Source organism: Oncorhynchus gorbuscha, linkage group LG02 (assembly GCF_021184085.1).
Source record: "Oncorhynchus gorbuscha isolate QuinsamMale2020 ecotype Even-year linkage group LG02, OgorEven_v1.0, whole genome shotgun sequence".
Taxonomy (NCBI): Eukaryota; Metazoa; Chordata; class Actinopteri; order Salmoniformes; family Salmonidae; genus Oncorhynchus; species Oncorhynchus gorbuscha.
The window spans coordinates 39,245,626-39,266,501 of record NC_060174.1 but is presented as its reverse complement, the minus strand read 5'-3'; the positions used below and the strand labels follow the sequence as shown (position 1 = coordinate 39,266,501).

General features: G+C 40.3%; 1 protein-coding gene across 1 annotated transcript in view; it reads left to right on the top strand.

Moving 5' to 3' along the window:
* The window catches only part of LOC124002160 (CD44 antigen-like), a 34,392-nt gene extending 15,931 nt beyond the window's left edge, over positions 1-18,461 (top strand). The window contains exons 2-8 of the mRNA XM_046309479.1: positions 6,435-6,600; positions 8,691-8,830; positions 9,920-10,000; positions 13,288-13,740; positions 16,352-16,441; positions 17,194-17,272; positions 17,378-18,461. Coding sequence (XP_046165435.1) covers positions 6,435-6,600; positions 8,691-8,830; positions 9,920-10,000; positions 13,288-13,740; positions 16,352-16,441; positions 17,194-17,272; positions 17,378-17,591 — 1,223 coding nt within the window. The 3' untranslated portion in view covers positions 17,592-18,461. The remainder of the gene's footprint in view (positions 1-6,434; positions 6,601-8,690; positions 8,831-9,919; positions 10,001-13,287; positions 13,741-16,351; positions 16,442-17,193; positions 17,273-17,377) is intronic.
* The last annotated feature ends 2,415 nt before the right edge of the window (positions 18,462-20,876 follow it).

The following is a 20,876-nucleotide window of genomic DNA, read 5'->3' as shown; positions in this document are numbered from 1 at the left end:
TTATTACACCAAAGTTGAGGACACGACAGTTCACCTGACACAAGACTGACACCAGACTGAATCCAAACATTACACTGTTCGTCACATTTGTTGTTAATGAAATCTGAAAATACTCTGGATACATTCAGTAACATGATTCAAATATTACTGGAAAATCTGGGATAGATGCAAGTTGCAACAAAAACGGCCCATTTTAAATCGCAATCTGGGTCAGGTAGTCATCATTTGAAAGCTTGTTCTATTACCAATATGACTATCTAAGTTATAAAATAGGATCTTACAATGTCAGGCGTTCACAAGGCAATTCAGAGAAACAGATTGTAATTTTGGTGCACATACCCACTGGGCACACACTGGTTGAATCAAAGTTGTTTCCACGTCATTTCAATTAAATTATGTTGAACCAACATGAAATAGACCTTGAACGTCTGTGCCCAGTGGGTATATTCAAGTACATTATATATTTTGGTGAGTGTTCTGTGGCAAATTTTTGTCACAATAGACAAACATAGGTTCAGAACAACCCAGGGTATGACGCAACGTCATCTTGTAACCCTATCAGACCCCAGCAAAATGGGCTTTTCATTCATTAATTCTTTCTTCTATTTGTATATCCAGTGCTTATATTTAGCCTCACTTTGAAGTGTTTCGCCATTTTCTTTTCAGGACGGCCAGAGCTACAAGTATAACACAACACAATTTGACATAAACAGTTGCATTCATAAGTTATATTGAAAAATGTCAAAATAAAATTGTCAGCCAAGGCAAAAACCTGATAAAAAAAGGAATTTATATGAATGCTGTAAGTACAGAAAATGTTGCTTAGTGGAAAATTAATATCCAACTAGTGATAATTGTTTGTAGTTTGTGACAGCAACTATGTGAACTATAAAAGTCCTGGGATTTCCCGGGATTTTCTATGCAGAAGAACCCCTCAACCTTCTAACGACTCTAGTGTAGCTTGTGAGCGTCATTGACCAAAAAACGTTACACGTGCGTGCCCGTTAGAGTCTCAGCTTTTCAATAGTTTGTAGCTCAAACCATTCTGACTCTATGACATTTTTGTAAAAAGAACCAGCCCCTGGCCTCTTCAGAATCCTCCATTGTCTCACAAACACCGATCTAGGTCAGTCCCCGTTAATCACACAGACAAATTGTACAACCCAGAAGTCTGTAGCTCAAACACACAACGTTTAAACAGGGTTAGAAGTCCTAAGTCACACTGGCGTAACAGTGGGACTAATATAACTTATGACATGAAAGCAGAATGCATTGTTTGGCTTGCTTGTATGACATCAAAGCGATATTTATAATAATCATCAACATCTCATCTTTCAAAACACATTGAGTCCTCTTAATTTACACCATTTCCCTCCCTCAGACAACAAAAAATGTGCTACATTTGCCCAATTAGAGTGTTCTTCAACAAGGTACTGAGCAAAGAGTCTGAATACTTATGTAAATGTCATATTTCCGTTTTTCATTCTTAACAAATTGAAAAAATCAATTTCATCAATTTTAGAAGAAGGCTGTAACCCCCCCAAAAAGTGGAAGAAGTCAAGAGGTTTAAATACATTCCGAAGGCACTGTATACTATAGTAATCACTGTTATGTTTTTTTTTACATTACTGTAGTATTCACTGAAGTTTTTTTGCTGTCTGTATATACCTAAGTAATAATGCCCAAGGGGGTGTGGTATATGGCAAATACACTCTGCCATGGCTAAGGGCTGTTCTTAAGCATGACACAACGTGGAATAGCCATATACCACATACCCCCGAGGTGCCTTATTGCTATTATAAACCAACATAATTAGTAAAAATAAAAATGTAAAAATGAATGGTTTGTCAAAACCGTGGTATATGGTTTGATATACCATGGCTGTCAGCCAATCACGTACAAACTGAAATGGTCCAACCACACAGACAGCATGGTGAAGAAGGCGCAACAGCTCCTCTTCAACCTCAGAAGGCTGAGGAAATTTGGCTTGTCACCAAAAACACAAAAACACCACAAACTTTTACACATGCATAATCGAGAGCATCCTGTCGGGCTGTATCACCGCCTGGTATGGCAACTGCTCGCCCACAACCGTAAGGCTCTCCAGAGGGTAGTGAGGTCTGCACAACGCATCACCAGAGGCAAACTACCTACCCTCCAGGACACCTACACCACCCGATGTCACAGAAAGGCCAAAAAGATCATCAAGGACATTCCATTCCATTGAAACATTAATAAAGTACAGTATTTCTCACATGTTGGTATTTTGAGTTTATCTCCATAATTATATTGTTTATATTTTTTTAAGTATTGTTTGTGCATTGCCAGTCAGGAGTGCCAGTAATTTTGGAGCCCACTATATATATATATATATACTGTATACCATCTACAGCATCCTGCCTATGCCGGTCGGCCATCCCTCAACCAAATGAAAAAGTTCTTATTCCTTCCTTTACACTTGTGTGTATAAGGTAGTTGTTGTGAAATTGTTAGATTCCTTGTTCGATATTACTACATGGTCAGAACTAGAAGCACAAGCATTTCACTACACTCGCATTAACATCTGCTAACCATGTGTATGTGACCAATAACATTTGATTTGATTCGATTTAAACTGCAATCAGGGCTTGATCCCTCAGTTTATAGTACATTCCAAGCTCATCATTAAGCTGAAGGGCCTGGGTCTCAACCCCACCCTGTGTAAATTGGGTCCTGGACTTCCTGGCGGGCCACCCCCAGGTGGTGAAGGTAGGGAACAACATCTCCAACACTGGGGCCCCACAAAGGATCATCAAGGACAAGAACCAACCGAGTCACTGCCTGTTCACCCCATTACCATCCAGAAGGCGAGGTCAGTACAAAGCTGGGACCGAGAGACCGACAAATAGCTTCATTCTCAAGGCCATCAGACTGCTAAACAGCCATCACTAAGACAGAGAGGCTGCTGCCTACAGAGGCTTGCGAAAGTATTCACTCCCTTGGCATTTTTCCTATTTTGTTGCCTTACAACCTGGAATTCAGATTTATTTTGGGAGGTTTGCATCATTTGATTTACAAAACATGGCTACCACTTTGAAGATATAAATAAATACTTTTTATTGTGAAACAAACAAGAAATAAGACAAAAACCAGAAAACTTGAGAGAGCGCACATTACTATTCACCCCTCAAAGTCAATACTGTGTAGAGCCACCTTTTGCAGCAATTACAGCTGCAAAGTCTCTTGGGGTATGTCTCTATAAGCTTGGCACATCTAGCCACTGGGATTTCTGCCCATTCTTCAAAGTAAAACTGCTCCAGCTCCTTCAAGTTTGTTGGATTCCGCTGGTGTACAGCAATCTTTAAGTCGTACCACAGATTCTCAGTTGGATTGAGGTCTGGCCTTTGACTAGGCCATTCCAAGACATTTAAATGTTTCCCATTAAACCACTTGAGTGTTGCTTTAGCAGTTTGCTCTGTTGGAACTAGAAGCACAAGCATAAAAATGTGCATATTTATATCCAAAAATCTCAGGTTACGTTAAGTAATGTGTTGCTTCCAAAACATCCGGTGATTTTGCAGAGAGCCACATCCATTTCCAGAAATACTCATAATAAACAGTGATAAAAGATACATGTGTTATTCACAGAATTAAAGATAGACTTCTCCTTAATGCAACCACTGTGTCAGATTTTTTTTTACTTTATGGAAAAAGCAAACCATGCAATAATCTGAGTACGGCGCTCAGAGACCAAACCAGCAAAATAAATATCCGCCATGTTGGAGTCAACATTAGTCAGAAATAGCATTATAAATATTCACTTACTTTTGATGATCTTCATCAGAATGCACTCCCAGGAATCCCAATTCCACAATAAATGTTTGATTTCTTCAATAAAGTTAATAATTTATGTCCAAATTCCTTCTTGTTGTTAGCGCGTTCAGCACAGTAATCCATCTTCATGAGGCGCGAGCACTAGGTCCAGACGTCCAAAGTTCCGTTACAGTCTGTAGAAACATGTCAAACGATGATGATGAATAGAATCAATCTTTAGGATGTTTTTAACATAAATCTTCAAGATCCAAAAATATCTTCAACTGGTCCGGTCCGTACCCCTCCCACTCCACGAGGTACTGCTTCACAAATTAAAACTTAAAGAATATGTGAATGGTAGTGGCAAGAATGGATATTTCAAACTTTTTTAACAATTTCAAAACTAAATTGGGCCTCTACCCCTTTACTTTCAGTGCAGCAAATCCAGAAAAGGCCCCCCGATGCCTCGAATCCAGGATGGAGCGAACGATGTACGCCGGGGCCCCCTCGATGTCCAAAGGGGGAGGAGGGACCTCCCATACCTCAGATTCCTGGAGCGGACCAGCCACCACCGGCCTGAGGAGAGACACATGGAACGAGGGGTTAATATGATATAAATTGCACGCCCAATTTTTCAGTTTTTGATTTGTTAAAAAGGTTTGAAATATCCAATAAATGTCGTTCCACATCATGATTGTGTCCCACTTGTTGTTGATTCTTCACAAAAAATACAGTTTTATATCTTTATGTTTGAAGCCTGAAATGTGGCAAAAGGTCGCAAAGTTCAAGGGGGCCGAATACTTTCGCAAGGCACTGTATATCGATCAGCCAGTGACAAAGTACTTACCTGCAATCCTTACATTGTAGCGCAGCAGGAGAGAGTGATTTCTTCAACATTCAGAGATTGATTCATAGAAAGATTAATATGAAATGAAAGGCGAGTTCCTAACAATTTCAGGAAGCCAAGCTCGAGCTCTGTATGACTCACAGTGGTGGGGGCAGATGTTTCAATCAAGAGAGACCTTTAGAAAATGTGCACATTTTCTCTAACACTAAACATACAAATATGTATTCTACAGTTCTAAGGAAGGCAATCTTATAGTTAGCCATTTTATAATTTGATTATATTTATAAATCATGTAAGTAATTTCAAGCCTTATTCATACAGTTCTGTTGATGGTGACAGGTGTGCGCCATAACGAGCAGCCTGGTGACCTAGAGGCTAGAGAGGGAGCACACATGACACATAGGTTAATGTGATTAGCATGAAGTTGTAAGTAAGAAAAACATTTCCCATGACATAGACATAGCTGATATGGGCAGAAAGCTTAAATTCTTGTTAATCTAACTGCACTGTCCAATTGACAGTAGCTATTATAGTGAATATATATCATACTATTGTTTGAGGAGAGTGCACAATTATGAACTTGAAAATGTATTATTAAACCAATTAGGCACATTTGGGCAGTATTGATGCAACATTTTGAACAGAAATGCAATGATTCATTGGATCAATCTAAAACTTTGCACATACACTGCTGCAGTCTAGTGGCCAAAATCAAAATTGTGCCTGGGCTAGAATAATACATTATGGCCTTCCTCTTGCATTTCAAAGATGATGGTACAAAAAAAACAAGAAAAAAACGCATGTTTTTCCTTTGTATCATCTTTTACCAGATCTAATGTGTTATATTCTCCTACATTAATTTCACAATTCCACAAACTTCAAAGTGTTTCCTTTTAAATGATATCAAGAATATGCATATCCTTGCTTCAGGTCATGAGATACAGGCAGTTAGATTTGTGTGTGTCATTTTAGATGAAAATTTGAAAAAAAGGGTCAGATCTTTAAGAGGTTTTAAATCCTACTGGGCACCGTCGTCATTCAAAGTCTATTCCACGTTGGTTCAACATAATTTAATTGAAATGATGTGGAAACAACATTGATTCAACCAGTGTATTGTGTCTATTGTTGTGAAATGATTAGATATTACTTATTAGATAATTCTGCACTGTTGGAGCTAGAAACACAAGCATTTTGCTACACCTGCAATAACATCTGCAAATACGTGTATGTGACCAATACAATTTGATTTGATTTGTGTGCCCTGTGGTGTGTTTCTCATGTCTGTTATACATTTGTTAACCCAAAATTGTGATTACAATTCTAACTTTATTGCAAATACCACTGGGAAATGAATTTGTTTCACCCATCTATTTTATTTGTCACCAGTTGATCGTGTGTCTAGTACGTTGTGTGAAACTGACCACCAGACCTGCCAAGAGAAAAGGGAAAATTTTGATGGAAACTTGATTGTGAATACCAACTTTATTGCAAATGCCAGTGGGAAATGAATTTGTTTGACCCATCTGTTTTGTGTGTCACCAGTTGGTCTTGTGCCTAGTTAGCTGTGTGAAACTGACCACCTAACCTGACAAGAGCAATGCCTACTTATTTTCAGACATATTGAAAAGTAACCTTTCTTCCACCTTGTGCTCTTTCAGTCTTTTGATGAAGTCGACATATGATAGTTTTCAAATTCATAGTAACAAAATGGCCGCCATGCAGTCACAGTGTCTCACAGGCGAATTTCCTCAAAACTAACCTCTCTCCCACCTTCTTCGCCTTCCCTCGGCTACAGTGAAATCTCGTAGCTGCAGCCATGCCGGAGTGTTCCACGTGGAAGGACCAGATCGCTACTCATTGACCTTGGATCTGGCCAAGAAGCTATGTGAAAGCCTGGGAATCACCATTGCTAGCAGGGAACAGGTCATCGAGGCTCATGCCAATGGCCTAGAGACCTGCAGGTGAGGTCACACACCTGTCTTCATGACAACTGAGCCTCCGCTTAGGAACCCCAGGACGTGCCTTACCAAAGGGTTAACAACAGCTGATTCAAAGGAAAGAGATCAGCTAGATGTTTCCCTGAGACTATTGGTCCTGTTCCAATATTCACACTAGCATACCACTTAGAATCAAGCTACGTATGTATCGCACATGTGTTTGTGGTATACTAGTATGGCCATTGGAAAATACTTGTGAATCCTTTTGTAAGTGTTTAAAAAAATGTGGTAGGCTTATCACTCATTGAATGACGTTCTCTAAATCAAAAACACCCCTGCTGAAAAAAAGCCTAGACCAGCATATGATGGTAACTAGTGCTGGTTTTGCTGGTAATCAGCTTTCGTTGTGATTTTTTTTTTACATTTCGGCCATACTTAGCAGCTTAAAGCTGAATTGCAGTCCACGGCACATACAAGTATCTCAAAACACTTTAAAAGCAAAACAAACATTAAAAAAATATTACGGATGTGAGTATGCAGAAGATCTGGACTACTAAGTTCTCAGTACGTTACTTCACGCCTCCAACAGATGGAGAGACAGTCAATAGCACAAGGTTTGAGCAGAGGGAGGTGCAGGTGGTCAACAGGAGGAGCTGAGCAGTTAGATCAGGTCGTCCAGGGGCAGGCAGGTAGCTCAAAGAGTCTCCACGTCTGTCTTCTCTGTAGTGGTAGGACACTTGTAGAATGAGATGCAGTTTGTATTTTAGCTCCACATGCAGGATTCAGTCAACACATAACTTCGGAGAAATACTCTTGAGCAATGAATTCCTCACTGTCTACTTGTCACTGTATTGTAGTCCCACTCTTGGATCGAGACCGTAGAAACATCCCAATGTAGGCCAATGTACTGAAATCAATCAGCTATCAGCTTGTAGCTAGCATTATTTACTTGTCAACTTTCAAAAGCTGGAGTGCAATTAAATCTTGGGAAGGATGTTTTGTTTGTTTATCCAGACTAAATCTATACTAATGTGGTATTCAAAAACAAAAAGAAAGTAAATTGATTAATAAAAAAAAATTAAATATTTCCATATTTACAAAATATACAGGGGCTCTCTGCCTAGGCTGCCAATAGAGTGCCATGGCAACTGTACAATTTATGCTGGTGAAGTTGATATGCTGTTAACCAGTACTAGCTGGTCACCAGAAAAACCAACACCAAAGTGCCTAATTATTTAAGACAATATATTATATATCAAAAGGTCTGCGAGTCACATTTTGCTGGCTTACAAAGTGATGTTTCATTCCTATTAGTATCCAGACAGAGTGGGGATATCCAACAATTGAAAGTGTTCAGTATGAATGCCAGGGTTAGGATGATGACTAATTGAGACTAATTGAGACTAGATCTAAACTGGACAACCATTTCAGTAACGGTGCAATCAATCAAACTAACAGATTGGATTCGTTTAGAAACAAATATGTAATTTTTATATGTATAGCATACAATTGATGAATCAATCAATGTACATGCAAAAACACAGATATTGAATTTTTAAAAAATCTAAAAATCTAACTGCAATAGAGGATGCTGGGAAATTTGATAATGATGGGACGTGGTTTTACCATGCTTGGGCGTGGTTTTACCATGCTTGTCCGACCAGTTTGACCAACTAGATCATGCTTGACCAGCATGGACCAGCTTGGTCACCAGCATACCAGCATCACCAGCAAACCAGCTTCACCAGCATACCAGCATGAGCTGGTCACCAGCATCACCAGCTAGATCATGCTAGTCAGACTAGCACTGACCAGCATAGACCAACATGGACCTTTCGGTTCCGGGGGGGGTTTTGCAGGGAAAACGGTAATGGTCAATAAATTGTATGATTACGGAGCCCTGTATGGTGTTCCTTATCTCAACTTAAACACTGCTAGCAGTATTGATTTATTGTGTTATCTTGCTTCACCTCTACTTTAACTACATACTTTTTTTTACCTATATTTGACATACATCTTGAGTATTGCTGATAATTCTGTGATGTAAGCTACAAGCTAATGGCTAACATACTATAGCAATTGGATCTTAAATGCTATTTGTCATTTGATTCTAGATATGGTTGGATCAGCAACGGAAGCACCACCATCCTCAGACAAAAGGCTCATGTTAACTGTGCCAACAACACGACGGGGGTCTTCTTCCATCAAGTCTCTCCGGAAAAACCCTTTGATGCCTTCTGTTTCAATGCATCAGGTGAGTTTTTCTTTTTTCTTAGCTCATATTGACCAGGACCTGGTTTCCCAAAAGTATGTTAATGCTAAGATAATTGTTAGAACCTTTGTAGGAGCATCATTAATTCTCAGAGCTGTTTCTCAAAACTATTGTTACTTAAGTTGAACTTGAAAACACTCATTAATTACCAACTGCCTCAGACCACTTATAGAACAGTGCGTTATTAAATGCTTTTTTGCCCTTCGTTTTTATTGTCGTATAAAGCTGGTCTTCTTTTTAAACAATCTTTATTGAGAGTTGTCATTATATTGTGAGGAACTGGAGTTTTATCAGAATTTTTGTTCTGTTTTGTCCTCCATTATTTGAGTGATTTATACACAGAAGATCTCCGCGAAACATAGAATTGAGATGTTTATCTGTCTCGGTGAATGCTGATAACTTCAGAACGACGTTGACTCGGCCTACAAATATAAAGATGCCAATGTTCTTTGCAATTGTTACAAACAAATAAAGGATAAAAATATGCTTCAAATTAAAACCGAGATGACTACAATCAAAAAAGATATATACATTATTGTTCAACCGAGTTCTATTTAGATAATTGTAGGCTATTGTCTGTAATTGTTCAGTATATGTTTCATGATGTGGAAAAACAAATGTGAGCAATGATGTCCCAAATCTGTGATTTTGTGCATTATTAAAGGTAAGCATTAGAAAAAGAACCAATATTAGCAGCCATATAGGTGATAATATTTCTCTAGGAGCTGATCCGTCGTCAGTATTGTGAAATAATTCCAATGTTATGCTAAGATTTGAATGGAGAAAGCTCATCCAAGATTAGCACTGCCTTTCTCCCGATCCTACCAGTATCGACACATGCTCCAACAATGCACTTAGTGAAAGTTCTCCCTATGTGGTGATTTGGGAAATGTATGTGTCTTCCGAAAACCGGGCCTAGTTTTGGCACAATGATCCCTTAAAACACACATAAATCTTAATGACTCTTCCCATCCTCGCCATTCTTAGAACTTGGACTATAACATGTGCTGAAGATAATTACACATTTGTGCTTTGTTCCTCATCCCTGATCCAAACTTCTGTTTTTGACAGAGTTGGCTGACAAGAACTGTGATGCGGCCATCAACCCTGATTCAACAGGACCAGAGAGTGTTCAGGTGACAGATGCTGCAGGTCAGTCCTGTCTTTTTCACCAGTCACATCATCAAAATCATAACCTTTTCCGTCTCCTCTGTATTTCATACAGTATGCCATTCCGCAGCTACACTTTGATTTATTAGGATCCCCATTAGCGACAGCTACTGTCCGACACGTAACGAAATAATGAAAAGACATTACAATTGAACATGTAGTGTGTATGCGCGTATATCAGTTACACATACTGTACATAAACACAACAAGTAGGTCACATGGGGGAGAGGCATTGTGCCATGAGCTGTTGCTTTACTTGTTTTTTGAAACCAGGTTTGCTGTTCACATCTGTATAATACTGTAGGTTTCCTTGAATGTGTTCTCGACCTGGGGTAAGTGGCTGGTGGGGTAAGTGTGTGTATCAGGGCTGTGTATAAGTTAACTATGCAAACAATTTGGAATTTCCAAACACAGTGATCTTTCTTATAAAAACAAGTGATGCAGTCAGTCTTTCCTCAACTCTTAGCCAAGAGCACCTGGCATGCATAGTATTAATATTAGCCCTCTGATTACAATGAAGAGCTCGACGTGTCGCTCTGTTCAGGGCCAGATGCAGCTTAACTAGGTCTTTCTTTGCAGCACTTGACCATATGACTGGACAATAAAACAGATGAGATAAAACTAGAGCCTGCAGGACTTTGTCGAGTGTGGTGTCAAAAAAGCGCAGCATCTCTTTAGTACAGACATACCTCTCCCCATCTTTACAACCATTGAACCTAAATATTTTGACCATGACAGTTTACAATCTAAGGTAACAACGAGTAATTTAGTCTGCTCAACTTGTTCAACAGCCACACCATTCATTCATTACCAGATTCAGCTGAGGTATAGAACTTAGGGAATGATTTGTACCAAATATAATGCTCTTAGTTTTAGAGATGTTCAAGACCAGTTTATTTTGGCCACCCATTCCATAACAAACTGCAACTCTTTGTAAAGGTTTTCAGTGACTTCATTGGATGTGGTTGCATTAGCTGTGGTTGCTGATGTGTACATGGTTGAATCATCAGCATACATGGACACACATGCATTGTTTATTGCCAGTGGCAGTTCATTGGTAAAACTAGAAAAGAGTAGAGAGCCTAGAGAACTGCCCTGTGGTACACAACACTTTACATGTTTGACATTAGAGACGCTTCCATTAAAGAAAACCCTCTGAGTTCTATTAGATAGATAGCTCTGAATCCACGATATGGCAGAGGTTGAAAAGCCATAACACATACATTTTCTCAACAACAGGTTATGATCAATAATATCAAAGTATGCACTGCAATCTAACTGTACAACTCCCACAATTTTCTTCGCATCAATTTCTTATAACCAATCATTAGTAATTTGTGTCAGTGCAGTACATGTCGAGTGCCCTTCTCTCTAAGCATGCTGAATAATTGCTGTTAATTTGTTTACAGAGAAATAGCATTGTACTTTTACAGTTTGCTAAGATCAAATTTATTTATATAGCCCTTCGTACATCAGCTGATATCTCAAAGTGCTGTACAGAAACCCAGCCTAAAACCCCAAACAGCAAACAATGCAGGTGTAAAAGCACGGTGGCTAGGAAAAACTCCCTAGAAAGGCCAAAACCTAGGAAGAAACCTAGAGAGGAACCGGGCTATGTGGGGTGGCCAGTCCTCTTCTGGCTGTGCCGGGTAGAGATTATAACAGAAAATGACCAAGATGTTCAAATGTTCATAAATGACCAGCATGGTCAAATAATAATAAGGCAGAACAGTTGAAACTGGAGCAGCAGCACAGTCAGGTGGACTGGGGACAGCAAGGAGCCATCATGTCAGGTAGTCCTGGGGCACGGTCCTAGGGCTCAGGTCCTCCGAGAGAGAGAAAGAAAGAGAGAATTAGAGAGAGCATATGTGGGGTGGCCAGTCCTCTTCTGGCTGTGCCGGGTGGAGATTATAACAGAACGTGGCCAAGATGTTCAAATGTTCATAAATGACCAGCATGGTTGAATAATAGTAAGGCAGAACAGTTGAAACTGGAGCAGGAGCATGGCCAGGTGGACTGGGGACAGCAAGGAGTCCTCATGTCAGGTAGTCCTGGGACATGGTCCTAGGGCCCAGGCCAGTTGAAACTGGAGCAGCAGCATGGCCAGGTGGACTGGGGACAGCAAGGAGTCATCATGTCAGGTAGTCCTGGGGCATGGTTCTAGGGCTCAGGTCCTCCGAGAGAGAGAAAGAAGGAGAGAAGGAGAGAATTAGAGAACGCACACTTAGATTTACACAGGACACCGAATAGGACAGGAGAAGTACTCCAGATAAACAAACTGACCCTAGCCCCCCGACACATAAACTACTGCAGCATAAATACTGGAGGCTGAGACAGGAGGGGTCAGGAGACACTGTGGCCCCATCCGAGGACACCCCCGGACAGGGCCAAACAGGAAGGATAAGAGCTGTCAGCAAGCCGATAGGTCTGCAGTTAGAACCAGTAAAGGCCGCTTTACCACTCTTTAGTTGCGGAATGACTTTGGCTTCCCTCCAGGTCTGAGGACAAAGACTTTCCTCTAGTCTCAGATAAAATATATGACAGATAAGAGTGGCTATAGAGTCAGGTACCATCCTCAGTAGCTTTCCATCTAAGTTGTCAATGCCAGGAGGTTTGTCATTACAGATCGATAACAATACTTTTTCCTCCTCTCCCACACTAACTTTACTAAATTCAAACTTACAATGCTTTTGTTGTTGGCATTTCCCACCTAAGTTTGCCCACTTTGCCAATGAAGTAATCATTCAATTAATTGGCAACATCAATATCTGATTAGTTGAAAATGGAGTTGAATTAGTCTTTTTGCTCACTATCTAGTAGTAAGTAAGCCTTGGACAAGTAAGCATTATCTAAGCCAGAACGGCCCATTCGGGCAAGAGCCTATGTCCTGATTCTGTAGCATATGGCAGCTTGATATACAAGTATTGCCCCTGGACAGGGCCTACACTATCTTCCTCTGGAATTTTGGAAGAACTGATTTCCTCAGATATTCACAACTAGGATGTCTGAGAGAATGCCAAGAGTGTGCAAAGCTGTCATCAAGGCAAAAAGTGGCTACTTTGAAGAATCTAAAATATGAAATATCTTTTGATTTGTTTAACACTTTTTTGGTTAGTACATGATTCCATATGTGTTATTTCATAGTTTTGATGTCTTCACTATTATTCTGCAATGTAGAAAATAGTACAAATTAAGTAAAACCCTTGAATGAGTCGGTGTGTCCAAGCGTTTAACTGGTACTGAATATCTTTGGTCTGTTTTTCACAAAGATGAGGCCACAGGCCCTGAGGATGGAGCCCAGCCGGAGACCACCATCAACTCCGAGCCTGACACCCAGGACACCACCTCCGCCCCTGGAGAAAAGAGAGCAGAGAGCACCACTGAGGTAATGGAAGCATTGGACACAGACCAGCCTGCACCCACTGAGGCCAGCCAAGTAAAGTCAACAGCATGGGCTGAGGGTTATGCTTCAGAGGGGGCAGCCACAGAAAGCCTTGGCATAGGAATGACGGTTGAGGGGAATGGGACCCAGAAAGCCAGCCCCACTGAGCACCCTGGGGTGGTGGTCACTGAGATGGAAGAAACCACTGTGTCTGGAATGTTGCCTTCTGGCACAGATGAGGAGGGGGCCTCTTCTATGGCACCATCTGTTAAAGAGCCAGGAGAACCACGGGGCCGGGCCAGAGAGGAGGATTTACAGGAGAAGGAGGTGGAGGTAGGAGGTAAGGAATGACTGTTTGTAACATACATAATATTACATACAGAATGCTGTTTTTTGCTTCGTCATTCAGTTTGGTATCTTGAAGAAAATGATTACAATTTATTTCAATAAAATAGCACCCTTTAAAATACAAATACATCTCAAGTAAATAATCTCATGTCAGAACAGTAAAACATAATATTTATAAAACATGTTTGTCATAGGATGTTTGTCATAGGATTGCTGTGACAGGATGACAGCTCACCACCACAAAGCTTCCCCTGAGCCTAAAAATAATCAGTTTCAATACTCAAGTGCAGTATTTTCAAAGGGTACAATGTCCTTAGGTACATTAATGCATTGCTTCTGGCAAAATGTTGAACCAGCAACCTTTGTCTAGTCAGTGTTATCACCTGTGAGAGAGCAGTGAGTTTGTGTGAATACCTTATGCTATTTTTTAGTGCTACGTTGATATTGGTTACTGCATTGTTGGGTTTAGAACCAGCAAGAAAGGCATTTCACTGTACTTGTGCATGTGACATTAAAACTTAAATATTTATATACAGTAAGATGTTCTTCTTTAGACACCTGGTAACACCCCAGAGAGAGAAAAGTGGTGGGCTGTGGATATGAAGCCTAAACTAAAGACACACTCTTAAGACAATTTCAAATAGCACATTTAGCCTAATATAAATATATTTTGCCGACTTTTATTCCAACAAAAAACCACCAAATCAGACAAATCTCCATGATGAAACCTTTAATACTATGACATTAATCTATATAAGAAAAAATATATATCCTAAAAGTTGTACAAGACTTTTACAGATGTATCAACTAAATATCTTCAGTTCTACTGGACGGAACAGTTGTGTTATTTATCAACGCCATGTAAGAACTGGTCTAGCCAGAATCACTAAAACACATCACTATAATATCACTTCTCTTCTCTGTCCGTACTATACTTCCCTACTGTTTCCTAGGCGACTCAAACATTTAGTGCTTTGAAGGTGATTCATTTAATCATATGAATCTCTAAATATACTGCACATCTGCATGTTCGTCATTCTCCTCAAAACTTCTGTCAAGATGTATTATCATGCAATCTCTAATACAGTCTTCTCAGCTGAGATGTTAAAAGTTGATATTAAAAAAGTGAAGAGCAGAACTAACAATATATTTACCTGTTGAAACTGAATGACTTTTTGACATTTAGAACTATCCCTAACATTTTCTTGGAAGTGCTGCCTCTGAGAACTTAGAGAAGGATTCTTATAACAGATAGCCGACCACCCACACACGTTTGGTCTGACTCTGGAAAGTTAGAGAACTAAGCTCGCCCCCTGGTGTTGGGGTGTGAAAAGGATTGTGTATTAAAACTCAGAACTCTCACTTCAATATCCACTGTTGTTCTGTAGCTCACTATGTTTGGGCATTTAGTGTTATATAAGACAAATGGCAATAGTTATAAAAGCTATAACCCACTTTATAGAAAAATGTTCAAGTGCAAGGAATAATTTGTATTTACATAGTCAGCTCTGGTTGCTGAAATAAGAAGCTAAAATCAAAACGGTAGAGCTGTGTTTTGATTACACTCAGATTCATGAAAACATATTCCATAGAGACTTGAAAGTTTGTTTTTCTGTGCGTGTCCTTTGAGGAGTTGGTTTGAAGAGGGCTCCCCCTGTTGTGACCAGATAAGGGAGAGGGGGAAAGAGAGGAGCACTGCTAAACTACTGACAGTGCCACAGAATGACTCTTCCTCAACTCTTTGTCTGCACTGTCTCAAATTCTCAATGCTTTATGTGACCTCTCTCTGCATAAATGCATAAATGGTTTAATGTAAACTATGTATGGTACTGCCGTGCACCACTGAGCTATATATTCATCATGAATAGTGAAATCCAGGTTGGGTTATAAAATAGCATCTGCTGCCTCACTAGCTTTCATTATGTATCACATTATGGTTGGATTCTTATTATTGCATTTTTTTTCTGTATTCTGAGACAGTTTCTAAGTGGTAGAGAGGAAGACAGTAGGAAGGGTGGACATGGGGGTTGATCCGGTAGAGGACATAGGCCTATTTCTATGGGGAATAGCTGCCCATTCAACCAAATCATGCACTACCTTTCCACCAGAGCCCTGTGTGAGGAATAAGGTGACATTGATTTACCCTATGAGAGAGAATTTCAGATCAAAAATCACAACCTGATCTGTGATTGGTTAAAGTTATGGGCAGTTTATTACATTTCTCTCTTTATTACACTTGGCACAATGTCACTTACTCATCAATAATTCATAAATCACGTTATAATATTCCATGAACAGATTCACACAGGTGACCAAATTACTCAAGATTTTACTTCTGGGTTACATAGACAAATCACTTTTCAATGAAATGTTGGCCTTCACTCTCAGGTTCCAAATCTGCCCCAAAGGAACAGTTCTGCATTCCTTAGTATGTTCTGTGCACTCCACAGCTAATGCATCAGCCCTGTAGTAGCAAATGATTCCTGGTCATCAAATGATTATATTCATCACATGATTCCACAAGTTGGCATCTATGTGTAAACCATGTGTGAGGCGTTAGAGATGTTTGTTTAACACTGTCTCTCCCTGTGATCCCCATAAAGCCTCCATGCAGCCCATTCCTAATGGGAAGATGAATCCAGGTATGGGAGCAGAGCCTACTCCAGCTGGGAAGGAGATCAGTAGCACACCCAGTGAGTGGCCCACTACCCCTAATAACGCTACTACATGGATGGGCATGCGGCCCACTGCCCACCTTTCGAAGGCCCTCGTATTGTTTTACTCCGTCGGGGTCTCAACTTCCTGTTGCGAGTTTGATTAGTAGATCACACAAGGTGCAATTTTGAAATGTGCGTTGTGCATCAGCAGTTTTCCTCTTGTTATGTCAGTCACTGATAGTCACTTAATTAGCCCATTTCAGCTAAAATTAGTTTAGGGGCCAGCAATCTAAACTTGTAGTTATCAAGGTCAGATTACCGCCTGGGAGGCCTCCATTGATTTAGTTAGTTATTCTCACTCTGATATCATATTAAAAACAGCTCACTGGGGATTAGTAATGGGGGATTAGTAATGGGGGATTAGTAATGGGGGATTAGTAATGGGGGATTAGTAATGGGGGATTAGTAATGGGGGATTAGTAATGGGGGATTAGCGGTAGCGGCACAACTGCGGCCCCTCATGATGAGGTCAGATCTTTTGTAACCCTCCCTCTATCAAAGTTACCAATCCCTGCTCTACTAGTAGTAATAATACTATTATTGTACATGATATTAGTGATCCATGTAATAATGTTGTCATTTTAATGGATTATATGGTTTAATGGATTAATAATGGAGAAAATAATGACATTTATATAGCGCTTTTCAAGTCACATTGTATAAGGGTACAAATTAAGAGACATTTGCTACACATCATTCAACTTTTATCATTATGTTCCTCTATGCAGATTGGCTGATCATTGTGGGAGTGCTTGTGGCACTGGTTGCTATTCTCCTCACGTGTTTTGTTGTGGTCAAGTATAAGAGGTAGGTCTCACTTCACCAGTCCGAATTCTGGTCGAAAAATCTCTCTCTCTGTTAGCTGGTAACAGCAACCTAATGTGTACACTGTTCCCTCTTTCTGTCTGTTAGCTGGTGCGGTCAGCAGCAGACCCTGATGATCACCAACAAGGATGGGAATGAGGGTAACGGTGCGGCGGCGTCAGTGGCTAGCTCCCGCGCCCAGGAGAGAGAGCAGGAGATGGTGACCCTGATGAATAAAGAGAAGATCCAGGAAAACGGAAACAAGGAGGAGTTCACCGCCATCACACTGGAGGAGTCTCCAGAGAAAGAACAGCTAGCGTGAGAGAGTAGAGGAGACAGGGAGACAGGGAGACTGTGTGTGAGTGAGTGAGTGAGTGAGTGAGAGAGAGAGAGAGAGAGAGAGAGAGAGAGAGAGAGAGAGAGAGAGAGAGAGAGAGAGAGAGAGAGAGAGAGAGAGAGAGAGAGAGAGAATAATAGCTATGGGGGTCATGACACTGGGGCAGGACTAGAGATAGGCTGGGTGGGATGGAGACGGACACTCTGGTACCAACCAGACGGACACGCTGAACATACCAGCTGGGATTGGGGTTGGTGCTTTTAAATGGAAGTGGTGGGTAATGCTGTATTGATTCTGTTTGTTGTTTTATTCTGGTGAGTATGGCTGGTTTGCCCCACCTACTTTTTACTAAGGTACAACATCTGGACCGACCCTTTCCCTGTCTGTCAGATGAGCTAGATAGTCCCTTAAAACCAAGAGGAGCAAAATTATGCTTTATAGCTTCCTATGTCACAGTGGTTAGAATGGGATAATTTTCAACAGCAGGGGTGTCAACCAGGCTTCTAGAAAGAACACAGAGATACACACCTGTTGATATTCACCCCTGCCTTTCAATCAGGGTCTAATCTAAATCTGAGAAAATCATACTGGTTTCTCTAGCCAACAGGTAACATTAATAAAACATTTGAGTGCCAGGTTGAAATGCACCCTGCAGACCCTGGATAACTGGAGGTTGACAATGACAACCCTGATCTAAAGCCTGATGTATGTTTTGCTCTAAGTGGAGATGTTGAAGGTGTGTGTGTGTGTGTGTGTGTGTGTGTGTGTGTGTGTGTGTGTGTGTGTGTGTGTGTGTGTGTGTGTGTGTGTGTGTGTGTGTGTGTGTGTGTGTGTGTGTGTGTGTGTGTGTGTGTGTGTGTGTGTGTGTGTGTGTGTGTGTGTGTGTGTGTGTGTGTGTGTGTGTGTGTGTGTGTGTGTGTGTGCGTGCGTGGGTGTGTGTGTGGGTGCGTGCGTGCGTGTGCGTGCGTGGGTGTGTGTGTGTTTGTGGGGAGAGATAAAGTGGGTTCATAAAGTCAGAGGGATATGGGTGTGAGTTTTAAAGGTGGGGGATGGGGGAGCTTGGATGCCCTCCAAGTTCAATAGGGGATTCAGGTTTGAAGGACATTGTTGATACTGTGTCACTCAAAGCTTTTGAGGCATTGGGTTGGAAAATAGACACACACACTCACAGAAATGTGAAAACTAAACAGACATGGGTGGATAATTTGGCTCGATGTTCATGGGATTCATATTGTTTCTGATGATGGATAATTGTGAGATGTTGTGGCCCACTGATGTCGTTTCTTTTGATAGTAACCTTGTGTATATTTCACTGGTTTCCTGTGGATTGCGGTTTTATTTTGTTTTTACAAGAAAACACAATATTACTATTTAAATTTGTGCAGTTTGAATATTATTATTATTTTTTTGCTTCTGTAAATAATGTATGCGTGTTTTCCAAATGGCTTAGAAATAGTGGTCAATCATCGTTTTGGCACATGCCCTTTAATGATTAAAGTAAAGCTGCCATATTTGAGTTATTTAATCAAATGCAGAATTTAAGGAGGTGTTCAGTTGTGATAGAGCATTTGCAGTAGAGTGGATATTGTATGAATCAACTTCATGTACAGTATTCAAGACTGTGCATTTTAAATACCTTTATTATGATGTCAATTAACATGGTCTGTATACATGACTAAGTCATGTTGGATAGCACACATGATTGTATAGAACATTTGGATGTTGGGGTTCACATGAATTGTACCATATAATTCATTTCATACTATATTGACAGAAGTGCACAGTCTACAATGACCTAGCATTGTGTAGTAATGCATTAAACTGTGATGAATATCATCCAATGGCACCTAACAGATAGAGCCCTAGGAGTGCTGGAACACCTGCCCTTTTGCCATCCTATGAAAAATGTGTCCTTTTGATTGGTGGTGTTTTTAAAAACAAGTTTATTTTTCTCACTTGTAACTTTAAATGCAAAGAATTTCGTATAAAAGTTAATCATTTCTCATGAACTCATTAATCTTGAAAAAAAGTCCTCTGCCACCGGAACAGTACGTTGCTGCGCTTGTCCTCGTCACATGCACAAGCTTCCAACCTGTTATAATATTATATTACAATATGTAATATGCATAAACATTTGCAGTGTACAAACTTATTAACATGATTAACAGGAATTACATGTATGCTAAATGGTGGCCCAAAATATCTATCTGAAAGCCATGCTTCCAATAAGCCATGACTCCAATCTGATAGGTTGCCACTTCCACAATATATTATTCAAAAGGTTAATAATTTAACCCCCCCCCCCATCATAAAAAGGTTCTGGCTTGAACCTTTAACACAAGAGTTCCTTGAAGACCCCTTTCAACTGGAAAGGTTCCGCTGGTGTGGCAACCCAAATGGTTCTTCCAGGCACCTTTACTTCTAAGAGAGTACATTAGCGATGATCAGCTGATATAGACTACCCACCACAGGGGTGATTCTAGGCACGTAAAGAAGTAGTGATTCTTTCTGACTCCCTTTCTGGGGTTTTTTGTAAAATGAAAAAAACTTTAGTCTGGCTACAGGAGCAGTAGAAATGTATGAATGGAATTAAGGTTGATTTTTTATTTGACTTTGAACACCTGCTCCATCAAAGGTCTGTGGATTGCTCGGGCACCCAATAACAATTGCCAACATAACAACCAATCTACAACCCTGAGGAGTGACTGCCTCCCTCACTGAATAAACTATTACAAATGACCAGGACACACAGATATTACAGAAATGGCAGTACAGTAGAACTCCAAGAACAGCTCTGGATTGTAATTCTCTGGGTTCCTTTGTAACAAAGGAGCAGAGGCCATCTTTTTTATGTGGCTTTCCCTTTTTTGCACCAGATGGAGGGATCAAATCAAATCAAATGTTATTCGTCACATGATTTGTAAACCACAAGTGTATATGAACAGTGAAATGATTACTTCCCAACAAAGCAGTGAAAAAATATTAGAAATAATAGAAACATAGAAAAATAATAACATGAAAATAAATGCACAATTAGTAAAAATAACTTGTTTGATTGTATGTGGGATGGAGGGTAATGAATGCATGTGTCTCTGGCCAGGAGCTCTGTGTCTCCATACTGATCCATTTCCCAAAGTGCCCATTGTTCCACACATCTGAGTGATTAGATATTCATCTTCATGCTGAATTTTTCTTTCGTAGGCAAATCCCTTCTATGTGTGGTTTTGTGTGGGTATTGTGACAGTACATTTGTCATGCCTTTTCAGTAAG